Source organism: Pteropus medius, unplaced genomic scaffold, assembly GCF_902729225.1.
Source record: "Pteropus medius unplaced genomic scaffold, Ma_sr-lr_union100, whole genome shotgun sequence".
In the NCBI taxonomy this organism is placed as follows: Eukaryota; Metazoa; Chordata; class Mammalia; order Chiroptera; family Pteropodidae; genus Pteropus; species Pteropus medius.
The window spans coordinates 2,794,183-2,807,500 of record NW_024342466.1 but is presented as its reverse complement, the minus strand read 5'-3'; the positions used below and the strand labels follow the sequence as shown (position 1 = coordinate 2,807,500).

Here is a 13,318-nt window from a genome sequence, read left to right as displayed (position 1 = left end):
CGCTGGCCCGCCTGCTGCCCTGGCCACCCTTCCCCACCGGCTCTCTGTCCCCTCAGGCTGGCCGCTCTGTCCCGTCAATGGCCTGTCTTCCCTCTGATTCTGGCTGGGTTTGGCTAGGAGAGGCCCTGCGGGAGGCAGGGGCCAGGAAAGCGAGTGAGGTCAGTCCCCTGTCCCCCACTTCTTCCCCACTGAGAGGCAGTGGCCGTGGCCGTGGCCGTGGCCGGGCTCCTTCAGCAGAGGCCCAGCTCCCCCCTCTTCAGCAGCCCTCCCCCTCCAGCTCTCTCTCTGGGGTTTGCATCTGCTCCCTCCCTTGTCCTGGGGCAGGGAGGTGGTGACACCCCGTGTGGCCAGCCCTTGCTGAATTCCCTTCAGCCTGCCCACACCTGGGAAGCCCCCCGCTCCATGAAACCTTCTTCCATCACTGAATTCGAGGGGTCATCGGTTTCCTCTGGGGACCCCGAAGGATCTAACTGGCCTGACCCAGGTACCGACGATCAGAGGAGGGGCAGTTGGTGCCCCAAAGTCAAGGACCAAGCCCCGGGTTCCACCCCCGCCAGGAAGATGTGCAGAGCAGAAGCCGGCCTCACGGCCCCCGCCCGCCCGCTGTGGCAGCGAAGTCCATTCCGACCTCGAAACAGCTGTGGCTGGGCACCTTTAATGACCGTCAGGAAACGTTTCAGATTTTTGTACAGAAATATTCAGGGATCCCAAAGCCTTCATCCTCGCTGTCACCCACCCCGCCGGCCGCCTGGTGTCCTCGGGTCCCGGGCTCGTGTCCCTTTGGGGGCAGACACCCAGGAGGCCCTGTTGTGTTTGGGGCCCGGGGGGCAAACTCGATTTTCCCACAAGAGATGGGCATCAGGGGTCAGGTGTGGGAGCAGAGTGGTTCTGGTCTGCGGGAGCTGGGGGCCCAGGGACCCTTCCTCAGAACTAAGATGCCAGAGGCGCCTCTGGTCCCCAGTGGGGTTCTAGGAGGAGCCCGTGGGCTGGCCCTGGAGAGGAACCCAGCTCCAGAAGTAGAGGGACGGGAGCCACCCAGGGCCTCAGCCGGTCAGTACAGGGCCGGAACCAGGCTGGGCCCAGGACCCCGACTTGTAGCCCTGTATACTTCATAGAGCCAGTGACAAAGGGGGAAAGCCTCTCAGCACCGGTGACAGCTCTCCACTGTTCCCTTGGCGATAGACACAGTGTCTCCTTCAGGACTAGTGAGGAGGAATGGGGAGGCCGAGCCAGCTCCACATGGGACCAGGTCAGACGCAAGGGGACGCAAGGGCAAGCCCAAGTCAGCCCAAGTCAGCCCGAGTCAGCCCAAGTCAGGCCACGAGCTGGCAGGAGGAGCCTGCAGGGTGCTGCCTTCTCTGAGTCCACCTGGTAGCAAGCCACCAGTGTGCCCAGAAGCACCCCAGGAATCCCAACAAGACCTCCCCTCAACACGCTCCGTCACAGGTCTCTGCTGGGGCTCCGTTCTGGTGAGGAGCCATTCTTCGGAAGCAAAGCCCCCTAAGACCAGGAGAGGCCTGCCAGAGGGCCCGCACCCTGCCCCCACCCCTAAGCCATGCTGACACACGTCCCCAGCCCCGCAAAGCACAAGGGCCCTCTGTCCTGTCCCCCTGCCTGCCCCCTGCCTTCCAGGGGCTCAGTGGGTGCTGCCGCCCGGGGAATGTGACACAGAAGCAGCCTTTGGAAGCAAGGAGCCAGCATGCAGAGGCTGGGGGCAGGGAGAGTGGCCCGTGTGACACGGATGTAAAGCCTGAGGCCCAGGGATGGGTGGCTGCGGCCATGGTCACACAGCTGTGGGCCAGGCAGAAGCGGGTCCACAGGGCCAGGTACCGACCCCACCCCTCCCCAGGGCCTTTCGCTCTGTCTGCCCACCCTCCCGACAGCTTCAGCCTCCTGGGCCCCTCCGTGTCACCCCCATCCATGTCACCCGGCATCTGTGCCACCTGGCATCGTGTCACATGTTATGTGTCACCCGTTATGTGTCACCCGGCATCCGTGTCACCCCTCATCCGTGGAACTTCCTCCCAGGGCCACCCATGACCAGCGTCGGAAGAACATGGGGTCCTCACGGTGCTTCCCAGATCCCTGGCTCCTCCTCTGAGGTCTCAGACCCCGCTGTGGGCCGGGGGCTGCTCCTCCCCTCCACGCGGTGCCGAGGGTTCCAGCCTCTGCTGCTGGTCCTCCCGCAGTTGGTGTGGTGGCAGTGGAGACCAAGCCTGTGTCCCTGTGACCTCCCCTGAGCCTGGCCCCAGCCCTGGAGCGGTTGGCGCCCCGAGTAAACAAACACACAAAGCCAATGGGCCCCTCCCCTGGGGGGGTCACCTAGCCGGCCACCTCCAGGTGTGACAGCGAGTGGTCAGTGCTCCTGGGCAGGGCTGGAGGGCTGCGTCCACTTGGAGACGTCCAGGAAGATGGCGGAGGCCCCGTGGTAGAGCCAGAGGCGGGGCAGGGCCCCGTGGCGGGTCCAGGCGTCGTGCCCAGGGTCGTAGGCCTCCATCTCCACGCGGTAGTCCCCGTCCATGCCCTGCCAGCGGCCGCCCGTCACATACAGCGTGCCGCCCAGAGGCACCAGGGCGCCGTTCTCGTGCAGGCTGTGCAGGGGCTGCACCTGCGGGAGGCGGGCGGTGGCCGGTGGGCGACTGGAGGGCGGTGGCCAGGACATGCGCCGAGGACGGCCGGCCATCCACCCAGGGCACCAGCACCCCTCCCTGCTGCCTGGCAGGAAGGACCCTGTGACTGCCCCTCCCCCTTGGCTCCCCCTTAGTGGGGAGACCCCACTGCCCCCTCTCCAGCCGCACCCCACGACGATGTTCCAGCCCCTGCCTGCTCTCTTGGCCCAAATTTGCTCATTTCGGATAACTGGAGAGTTGGGGGGTCGTGGAGGCCGGAGCCCAGGGCTGCCCCCCAGGGGCCGATTCTCAGCCATCTTGGAGAGGACAGACGTGGCCTCAGTCCTGAAGGGTGCTTGCGTGAGGCCACTTGCCCCACAGGACCTTTGCTCAGGCCCTGCAGCCCTGGCCTCAGGAGTGCCCTGAACAGGGGCGCGGGGTCAGGGCCAGAGGCCAGAGAGAGACGTGGCCATTTCTGGAAGAGCCCGGTGGGCTGTACGGGAGAGGTCTGGCTGTGGCCTTCACGTGAAGACCACCTCTAGGTCTGGAGAGCAGACGTGGAGCCCTGTGTGGCGGGGACCCCTGCCCGGGCAGGGCGTGGACCGGGGAGGCCAGCTGGGCGGGCCCGGCCCTGCCTGGCAGGGTGCACCCTGCACCTGTTCTGCCTCCGGTCAGCTGAGCACTGACGCCAGGGAACAGCTGTGGGCAGCAGGGTCACAGAGGCCCTGCTGCGCTCAGGCTGGCACAGTGGCTGCGGGGAGCACTGCCACCTCCTCGGCCTCCAGGGACTGAGAATGTCACAGCAGGTGGGGTGGGCCCAGGGCGTCTGGCTGGTGCCGAGGCCAGAAGCAGCAGGAGAAAGGCCAAGGCTCCAGGGCCCCCGAGGGCACACCTCGAGATGTCCGCCCCCACTCGCTCCCCGGGGCCCAGCGGCAGGGGGGGCAGGCCTGGCACTGCAGGGAAGTGGGGCGCCAAGAGGCTGGCCACACCCATCCCACCCACAGCCGAGGAATCTGCTCCCTCGCTTGATTCCCCCGGGGGGTGGGAGACTCACTCCCTCCTGAGTCTGGCCAGCACCAGGAAGGGAGAGCTGTCTCTCAGTCCACAGCTGTCCCTGAAGCACCCCTGGCTAAGGACGGGGACAGGCCACCCTGAGCGAGGACAGAGGACCCTGAGCAGGGACAGAGCACCCGTGGCGACCAGCAGCCTCCAAGTTCTCGGCTCTCCTGTTGTCACAGGCTCAGCCCGGGCTCTGCACCCTCACTGACCTCCCCTGATGGCCCCCCAGGTCGCGGTGCCCCCGATGGTGGCCCCCCAGGTCCCGGTGCCCCCGATGGTGGCCCCCAGGTCCTGGTGCCCAGGACGGGGCTCTGTGGTGCCGGGCCCCGGGGCATCACACTGGGAGGCAAGGCCGAGGCCCACCTTCTGCCACAGGTTGGCCTCCGGGTCGTACACATAGGCCTTCTTGGTGTTGTCGCCCACCAGGTAGAGAGCCCCCCGCAGGGCGGCACAGCGCGGCGAGGACAGGTACTTGGGCAGGAAGGGCGAAGCGATCACGCTCCAGGCTTCTGTGGGGGCACGATGTCTGAGGCCACCGTCCCCAGGGAGGGGGGGCAGGGCTCCCCAGGCAGCGCCCCTCGGAGCCTGCGGTGGGGGTGGGGGTGGGGGTCCGCAGGCCGAGCCCAGCACCCCCCTCACTGGGCCTCGCTCCTCTTGGAGGGGCGGGGCCCTTCAGAGGCCCTAGCCTGGCCGCCCCACCCACCCCACCCTGCCCGGGCACCCCGGGCCTCTGCCTCCTTCCTGCCCTGTGTCCTCGGTCTCAGCCCTACTTGGGGACCCCACCTGGCCCTGGGTCCAGCCGGACTCCCATGGGATCCTCATACCCATCCTGCAAAATGGATCCCGTTATAATCCCCACCGTCTAGGTGGATGAGAGGCAGGGCGGGGAGGGCCACTGAGCCAGCGAGAGCCCCCCACAGCCCAGCCCCTGGCACGGAGTCCGGAGCCCGAGCTGGTGCCTACGGGCCGTGGGGACTGGACGCTGCTTCTCGCTCTTGAGGCCAGTTCCAGGTGGCCACGGCAGGCAGACACCTTCCTGACCCAGGGCTGGGCTTGCCTGCGCCTGCCCCCGGCCCGCTCTAGCCTGGGTGGGGGCTGTGGAGGTGACCTGTGCAGGTGACCCTTTCGGCTTCCCACCCCCTGAACCCCGCCTGCCCCTGGGCGTCCCCCCTCCACTCACTGAGATGGGATCGCAGCCTTGCAGAGGGGGCCGTGACCACCTGTCCGCTGTCCCCCGGGGCCCATGCCCCCAGCACCGCCCTCCGCGCACCCACTGCGGGCGGCGCCCACCTGTGGCAGGGCTGTAGCACTGCAGGGCCAGCGCGTTGTACTTGCAGGCGCTGGAGCCCACCAGGTAGAGCCGGCCCCGGCAGCCGGCCGCCGCGAAGTTGCTGACGTACTTGAGGGCCGGGCTGAGCGGCGTCCAGCTGTCTGTGTCGGGGTCGTAGCTCTCCACCTCCACCACGTCCTGGGTGGTGCCTGCGGGGGGCGGGGGTCAGGGCTGCGGGGGCGCGGCCACCTGCAGGAGCCACCCTGGGCGCCCCAGGGGGAGAAGGGAGTGGGGGGCACGGCCTCGCCCGGCAGGCACGTTGCCCCCGCCTCAGGGGAAGCCGAGGTTCTGAGAGGCGAGGGCGCCAGCCCAGGGCGGGAACGCGGACCCGCGGTCCGGACTCTGGAGCGGCCACGGGGCGCACGGCGAAGCCCCGCCCCTCCCGACCCCCCAGCGCCGCGGGGGCACTGGCGGGGCGCCGCGGGAGCCCCAGGAGGTCAGCGGGAGCCCTCCCCTAGGGTGAAGGGAGTCAGTCCTGGGGGAGCTGCAGGCAGCCCCAGGCAGAGCCCGGGTGTGGTGACCGTCGGGGGACCTGCCTGCGCCCCTGAGTGCCCTGGGCTCAGGACCTGTGGGTTCCCTCTGCTCTTGGCCTGGACTCCGCAGCCACTGAGAGGACAGGGGCAGGCTAGGACGGGGGTGGGGGGCAATTACGAGTGGCCTCAGGGCAGCTCGTTGCCCACGGAGGCCTTGGGAAGCTCGCGCTCAGCCCGGGGAGCCGCTTTTTAACATTCATCCAGCCGTGAGTGCTCCCGGAGCGACTCCGTGCCGTGGCTATGGGGTGAAGGGGTTAAGTGGGCCCAACCTGGGGTGTGGCGGGGGCAAGGCGAGAGCCAAGGGGCCCACTGCTGGTCCCCTCACCCCGGGACTTCACCGAGGAGGGCACCCCAAGCTGAGGCCAGAGGCTCTGAGACGGAAGTGGTCATCTCCACTGGCATTTCGAGGCCCCGGCTCCTCACGGGTCTCCTGGGGACTGACACTGTCCTGTTCTCAGTGTCCCCGGAGTGCATTAGAGTCACCTGGAGCTGGCTGCCCGAGCTCCGGCTGCCCGAGCCTCACAGGACGTCCAGGGAGCAGGTGGCACAGCCCAGGTGTGGGGACGCCCAGCCTGGCCGGGAACCCTCAACCCCGGCAGTGAGCTCCCGAGGCCAGCACGCGGCCTTGGGGCCACTGCTGCAGGACCGAGAGGCCCCAGGAGGCAGAGAGCTGGGGAGGGGACTCAGACGAGCGGAAGGTGGCCCCGGAGGGGGTGCCAAGGGGGCCTCACCGCCGACGGCGTAGACCTCTCCGTTGAGCGCTGTGCTGGCGTGGTTTGTACGGGCCTTCAGCATGGGTGCCACCGGCTTCCAGGCCGCCTCCTTCAGCGGGAAGCACCAGGTCTGGGTGGTTGACCAGGTGTCAGCCTTGGTGCCCCTAGAGCCACCTGCCAAAAGAGTTCTGTCCACTCGGGCACCCACCAGCCTGGGGTCTCTGGCCGGTGGGGAGTGGGCACGAAGGGCCCTCCCCCCACACCGCCTCCGAGCTCCAGACACGGGCCGGGTGGGCTGTGCTGGCATGGTATGTCCCTCCATGCCACTAAATCAGGGGCGAAACCCCCCTGTGGGAGGTGTTTCCCAGCTGAACCTGACAAGGGCCCCCAACTTCTGAGACGAGGGAGGGCAGCGACCCCTCCCCAGCAGCACACAGCCCTGGCAGGAGCTCACGCAGCAGCGAGGTCATCGGAGCCGTGGCAGTCAAGCCACGCGTGTGGCTGGTCCCCGAGGGGTTCACAGCTGTTTCACACGACAGAGAGCTCCAGAAGGGTCTTGACAGAGCCGTCAGGTCCCACTGAGCGAGGGGCGGCTGGCCCCGCTAATGTGTGGGTGTCTGGACAGCTGCTGGTTGATGCGCTACAGCAGCCCAGGGTGGTGGCCTGCAGGCCTCACCTGTGACGTAGACGCTGCTGTTCAGAGCGGCCAGCGAGAAGCCCCACTTGTCGTGGTCGGGGAAGTCTGGGAGCGCCGTCCACCGCTCTGGCGGGGAGAGGGGGGTCAGCGCAGAGCTCGCTACTGGGCTCCCCCCACCCCAGTGCCTCTTCTCCTGGGTGGCTGCTGTCCCTTCGCCAGTGGAAGGGGAGGGTGGGGACTCAGCCGCCGCAGGGCTGGGGGCGGCCCCCGGGGGCAGGGTCAGAGGTGGCCCTGGGTGCCCTGCGCACACTGCTGTCCCCGCTCCTGGCACGATGCCCCTCAGAGCCGGCACCCAGACTGGACACAGGATCACCCCAGGGTGACTGAGAGGACGCCCAGGCCTGGAGGCTGCTCCCCGCACCCCCGACCTGTCATCGGCCCTGTGCTTCCGAAATGGGTCATTGGTCCCACCTCAGTCAGAGGGGGTGACAGGCTAAGGAGCCTGATCTCTAGTCACAGTGGGCTACATGGAGCCGCCAGCCATTCGCTCCTGCCTCCTGCGTTCATTCCCCCCGAGCACCTTCTGTGCCCACGTGAGGCCAGGAGTGCAGCGGGCAGGTGGGCCACACCCAGCTCCCCCACACCACGCCGGCCGCGTGGCCTCCGACGAGCCCCAGCCTGTGGGATGGGGATCATTCCCACCACCCAGGGAGGTGTGAGGACCATTCAACATGACGTGGGTCTGTCACAGAGCAATGGCTCCGCCAGAGGTGGCTTCTAGGACAGAAGGGCGCACCCAAGCCAGACCCGCCCTCACGGAGCTACGTGAGGTCAGCTGAGGCGAGAGATGAGAAAATGCTTTGGGAAGATCGAAACGAGACGACAAACGTGGGAAGATTTAAGCCCTGCGGGGGACACATGGGGCGTTTGTGGCAGAGACTCGGCCTCGGGGTGTCTCTCGGGAGCACTCTGTTTACTTCGATGACAGTTTTCAGGACACGCAGAACTCAGGGCCTCATTGGGCAGAACTGCGTGTCCCCCTGACTCATATCTGTGTCACCCCAGAGTGGAGATTGCCCAGCAGCCACCAGGGCCTTGCCTGCCAGCGCCCCCCTGCCGCCGTCCCAGCGGGCTCCGAGGGACAGCTGGCTCCGGGTGGAGCCAGCCAAGCTCGTCCCCTGACGTCAGCCCCCAAATCCCCTCTCGTCAGGCCCTGACCTGGGACAGTGGCCCTGAGCCCGCGAGCCACCGATGCCATGTGGACGGCTGGCGACCTGCCTAGCGGCCCCAGGACACAGGCCAGCCTGCATCGGTGCCGTGCAGGGCCAACATGGCCCTCACAGAGCCCCGCTGCCCACTCAGACCCCTCCTTTTCCCATGAGGGGCTCAGGCAGGGGAGACACCCCCAAACCACAGGCCTGGCCCTGCGCCCGCTGGCTCCTCGTCTCAGCTGTGCCAGGAGCCCATCTCACAGATAGGACACTGAGGCCCAGGGGCTGACGAGGCCCGCTTAAAGGCTGGGATTAGAATCTCGTTTGGGCTGACTCAGAACCCGAGCTGTCGCCCCCCCGGGCTGCCTGCACGCCAGCCTGGGCCATGGTCCCCCAGCTGCACAGGGCAGGAGCACCAAGAGGGAGCAGCCGGCCAGGCCCCCGATCCACGTGGTGCAGGCTGGCCGCGGAACTCTTTACAGGGACCTGGGAGCTTAAAGACCAAACTGCAGGCTGTGGCTGGAGGGGGAGGGGCTGCGGTGCCCCCGCTCTGAGCCCCCCTTTCCGCCGTGGCCCCAGGCCACCTGCCGCCCCGGGAGGCCCAGGCACCCCAGGAATGACCCCGTTCTCCATGCACCTCACTCCCTCCACCTGCACGGGAGACACGGGGGCTCGTCAGGACACAGGGACAGGGGCCCGAGCTTGGACGCGGCGAGTACTCACTGGCTCTGGTGTCGTAGAAGGCGAAGTTCCCGGGGTGGGGGACGGGCCCCTCGGCGGCCTCCTCGTCCTCCAGCGCCCGCCCGCCCACCACCACCAGAACCTCCTCCAGCTCCCGCGGCTCGGCTGGCGGAACCTGTGGGCCAGGAGGGCTGGGGTCAGAGGGACAGGCCAACGACTGTGTCCCCGTGCCCAGGGCCTGGGCGCTGGCAGGCCTTGATGGCGTTTTCTGAGGCAGGCAGTGACTTGGGCGATTGGGGACAGCTGTGGGTGGCTCCCCGAGTGTGCCTCTGGGTCTGTGCACACATGCGGGGTGCAGCGTCAGTATGCACACGTGTGTGTGCCTGCCCGTGGGTGTGTGCGCACATGTGCTGACCGCGGCAAAGCCCAGAACCAGGAGAGGTGACTGCAGGTCCCTGTGCGCACACCCCAAGGGTGAGCCGCCCTCCCCCCAGCAGGCGCCCCCGCCTTTGGGACCGAGCCCAAGGTGCTACCCCCAGGTCCTCACAAAGCCTCGCCCTGCGCCCTGGTGGCCGTGCTCTCCTGGGCCAGCATGTGGCCTGAGAACCAGGATGGCCCTGTCCGGCAGGAAATGCGGGACAGTTCCACCTGGGTGGCAAGTAGCCAGGGTCAGAGCTGCCATGACGCGGGGGTCCCACCGCCTGCCACCTCCAGCGATTACAAAGTGACCGCTTATCGCAGCAGGTCCCCAGTCAGCTCCACCACGAGGCTAGCCCTTTGTCACCGGTGGTGTAAGGGTTAGGATTTAGCCACCACGCATCCCACCCCTGGCCTGAGCTGCGTCTTTGTCCCCAGACTTGGCTTCTGAGACTTCCTTTGGAGCAAGGCCCTGAGCAGGCCGGCCGGCGGCAGGTGCACTTGCCGGCTCCTCGTCTCGGCCACACCCTGGCCTGTCACTTCATCAGGACCTGCTTTGCCTGCCAGGCCCACTGCCAGCCCAAATAGGAAACTGCACCCCATAATCGCTTGAGCAGCTTCCCAAGGGGCAGGTGGTGGCCGGCGACCACGCCTGTCTGTGCTTCTTGCCATCTTCCCTGATTGTTTTCCCTCCTGCTGAGCTCCCGTCCCTCCCCTGAGGCCCAGCTTAGATGCTGCCTCCTCCAGAGAGCCCTCCCTGACTGCCCGCCCCTCTGAGGACGCCCCCAGCCCAGTGCCGGCCTTTCTTCAGAGCGGGGGTCCAACATGATCTCTCTGGGTCACCGTTCCCCTCACGTTTGGCACACATAGGCACACGCTCTGGACTTAGGAGTGAATGGTGCCCTCCCCATCCTTGTGCAGGTGGAGTCTCTGAGGGTCCCCTCTCTTCTCTGCCCCCCACACTCACCCTGTTGTGACCCTGGGACAGAGCCACCCGACATGCCTCCGACTCCAAGATCAGTGGCTCTGTGGCCAGCAGCTGCTGCACGCAGGGCCTGGGCACGGCACCCAGGTGCACCAGGCCGAGCAGCCGGGGCAGGTGGGCGGCCCGGGCCTGCGGGTCGTGGCGTGCCCAGCGGAGCAGGGCCTCCAGCCGGCTCTGCTCCGGCTGCACCTGCAGCAGGTCGCTGGCCAGACAGGTGGCCAGCCGGTCTTGGGACAGCTGCAGGAACTCCTCCTCCTGGGCCACGGCCTCGAAGTTCTCCCGCAGGAAGGCCCAGGCCTTCGCGGCCACTCCCAGCAGCCCCTGCCGCTCCCCGAATTCGCAGATGCCCAGGCAGTTGCTGGCGTCCAGCTGCTGCTGCAGGTAGCGGCCGCAGACTTTCTGCACGGCGGGGAAGTGCAGACGCGCGGCCGTGCGTGTCAGCGCCTCCACGTTGGCCTGCGTGACGGTCAGCCGGCCCGTGTACACGAAGTCCAGCAGCTGGCCCACCACGGCGGCCTCCACGTCCTGCAGCTCCACGCGTGCCGAGAAGCTCTCGGCAAAGTCCCCAGCAAACATGGCATGGAAGTAGGGGCTGCTGAGCGCCAGGAGGCCGCGGTGGCAGGGCAGCTCCCGGCCGCCCACCAGCAGCGTGACGTCGGCCAGCTTGGGCTGTGAGCGCAGCCGCTGCAGCCCGTCCAGCATGTCCTGGGCGTGCGAGGGCAGGTGGAAGTCCAGGTCGTCCACGTTCCGCACCATGACGGCCTCGCCGGCACCGCCCAGTCCTGGGGGGAAGGAGCTCCTGGGGCGAGAGGAGAGAGGGTCAGCGGGGTGGGGGTCCCCACCACCTGTCCTTCCCTCCCCTCAACGCGCCTTGGCCTTGACCCAGCAGCTCCTGGCCCAGCCCCGGAGCCTGAGAGGCGCACGCATCATTCACTTTACAGGGGGGAGGCTGAAGCTCAGGGGGCGGGGGGCAGGGGAGGCCTGTCCACAGCCAGGCACACAAAGCCGGATAGGGCCAGCAAGAGAACCCAGGCCCGGGGCCCTTCCGCAGCTCCGGGCTACACAGAACAGAGCCCTGGAGCGTGGAGGGCCCTGTGCTCCCCAAGCCTCCTGCTGGCTTCCTCTGCTCCCAGACCCGCCATTGCTGGCAAAGGTGTAGGGGTGCTGGCGAATTCTCGCCCCACTAACTCTGTGCAGCACCGGCGCACGTCTGAGCCTTGCCTGGCCATGACCTTGCCGGGTGCCTTGAGGGAGCCATGTCCCTCTTGGGTCCCAGCTTCTGCATCTGTAGATGGAGAAGCTGGCTGTGGGATCTCGCCCCGTGCAGCAGCCCCCCACTTCCTGCGCGCCCGGCTATGTCCCAGGGGTGGCTCATCCCAGGGATGGCTCATGCACTCAGCACTCGGCCCTAACGACAGCCCTCTGAGGCGCATGCCATTGCTATTCCTTTTACAGGTGGGGAAACCGAGGCACAAAAGGCTCACGTCACTCATCCAAGATCACGGAGCAGGAAGTGGGGGAGTCAGGCTCCGGGCCCCCGCCCCCAGGTCCCCGCTGCCGGGCGTATGTTGGCAAAGACGAGCCCGGGGGAGCTTTCTGGAGACCGACTTCACGCCCCAGTGTCCAAGCCGTCTGGTCAGCAAACCCACCTCTGGGCTGATTCAGTCATGTGCATGCTCATTTATGAGCTTCTGGTATTGTGCCCTAAGACAGCCCCCGAGGAAGCCAAGGTCTGCACGGGAGGGACCCACACAGCAAACATTGCACCCCGGAAACGGTCTGTCCACCAGGGGGAGCCTTCCTGTGAGCTCCTGCTGCTGAGGGGTGGGGCAGGGGCTTGCTGAGCTGAGCACAGTGGCCAGCTGGAGCCCCCGGCCCTCCTCCCTCCTCCCTCCTCCCCCCCAGTGGGCCCTGGCCGGCGTCCATCCTGCCTGACAACCTCCTGGAGGCCCTCTGGCCGGTAAAGGCAGCTCTGCCGCCCTGAGGGGGACAGGAAATTAGCCGGTGGCCACGCCCCAGGCCTGGCGTTCCCATCATTGTTCTGGTCGCTTTGGCCAGCTGCTACCATGACAGGGACCAGGGCAGGGGTGCCCAACCACCCTCCCACGGGGCCTCAGAGCTGTCTGCTGACACCTGCCGCTCTGCAGTCCCAGCGCAGGGCGGGGACTCCTGGAGGGTCCCAGAGCCTCGACCCGGTGCCTGTGGGGGTTGGGAGTACAAGGTCTGAGCGGGCAGGATGGCGAGGGAAGGGCCTTAAGCAAGCTCCAGCCGGTGGCTGGACACTGTGGTCCTGGCTGCAGTCGGGGTGTGGTCTAGCCTCCCCTCTGCCCTCCTCTGCAGCCAGGGCACAGAAGGAAGTGTGCCCACCAAACTCCCAGCCCACCCTGAGGGGCCTGGCTTGACCAGGGCCCGGGGCCTCTCTCCCAAGCAAGGAGCGCTGTGATTCCCAAGCCACCAGCAGTCACGCCGTAACCCCTCCCCCCAAGTCCTCACCTCTCCCGCCCGCCCGGGCCCTACCTCTCAGACGGCCCCTGGATCCCGTTGCCGAGGACTCGGGCCCGACAACAGGACTGCCACCAGGCTGAGGGGCACCGAGGGCCTGCTGGGCTGGGCTGGGTGGCCACGTGGGGACGAGAGGGTATTTTTAGCCTCTTTCTACATCGGGAGGGAGGGCCGGAGGAGAGGGCCAGCGGGGGAAGGAGATTGGCGCTGTCTCCTCCTGGGCTGTCCACTCTGAAGCCCACGTGGGCCACATCTTGTGGCACTAGGCCGGCTGGCGCAGGGGTGCAGCTCCCTCTTCTGCTTCTTTATGTGCAAGAGGGGACAGTGGAGCCTGTGCTGGGGACCCAGGAGGGCACACAGAGGCCCCAGCCCAGGCCCTGGCATCACGAGGGCCCAACAGGCCCCAGTTTCTCTATGGTGACTGACCAGCACCCAGGTGGCCTCTTGTTCTTCCCAGTGTGAAAAGTGACAATCATGAAGAAATGGGGTCATCAAAGGGTTCCCAAACGGGTTCCATGGTGGCAGCAGAGCAGTCTTTGGTGGTTAAGGGGTGCCCGGAGCGGCGAGGAGGCCTCCCGGAGTGCCCACCAGGCTGGTGACAGGGCGTAGGATCCTGAGGCCCTGTCCTCATCGTATCGTGG

At 67.3% G+C, this 13,318-nt stretch overlaps 1 protein-coding gene across 1 annotated transcript; it reads right to left on the bottom strand.

Annotated features, from left to right (window-relative positions):
- Window positions 1-560: 560 nt before the first annotated feature.
- On the bottom strand, window positions 561-12,755 carry KLHL30 (kelch like family member 30). The gene is made up of 8 exons (XM_039860654.1): window positions 12,693-12,755; window positions 10,158-10,974; window positions 8,816-8,948; window positions 6,921-7,007; window positions 6,263-6,418; window positions 4,959-5,147; window positions 4,032-4,177; window positions 561-2,608 (listed from the first exon to the last, which is right to left on the bottom strand). Exons 2-8 carry the CDS (start codon window positions 10,929-10,931, stop codon window positions 2,357-2,359), a joined length of 1,737 nt encoding a protein of 578 aa, XP_039716588.1. The 5' UTR covers window positions 10,932-10,974; window positions 12,693-12,755; the 3' UTR covers window positions 561-2,356.
- Window positions 12,756-13,318: the final 563 nt, after the last annotated feature.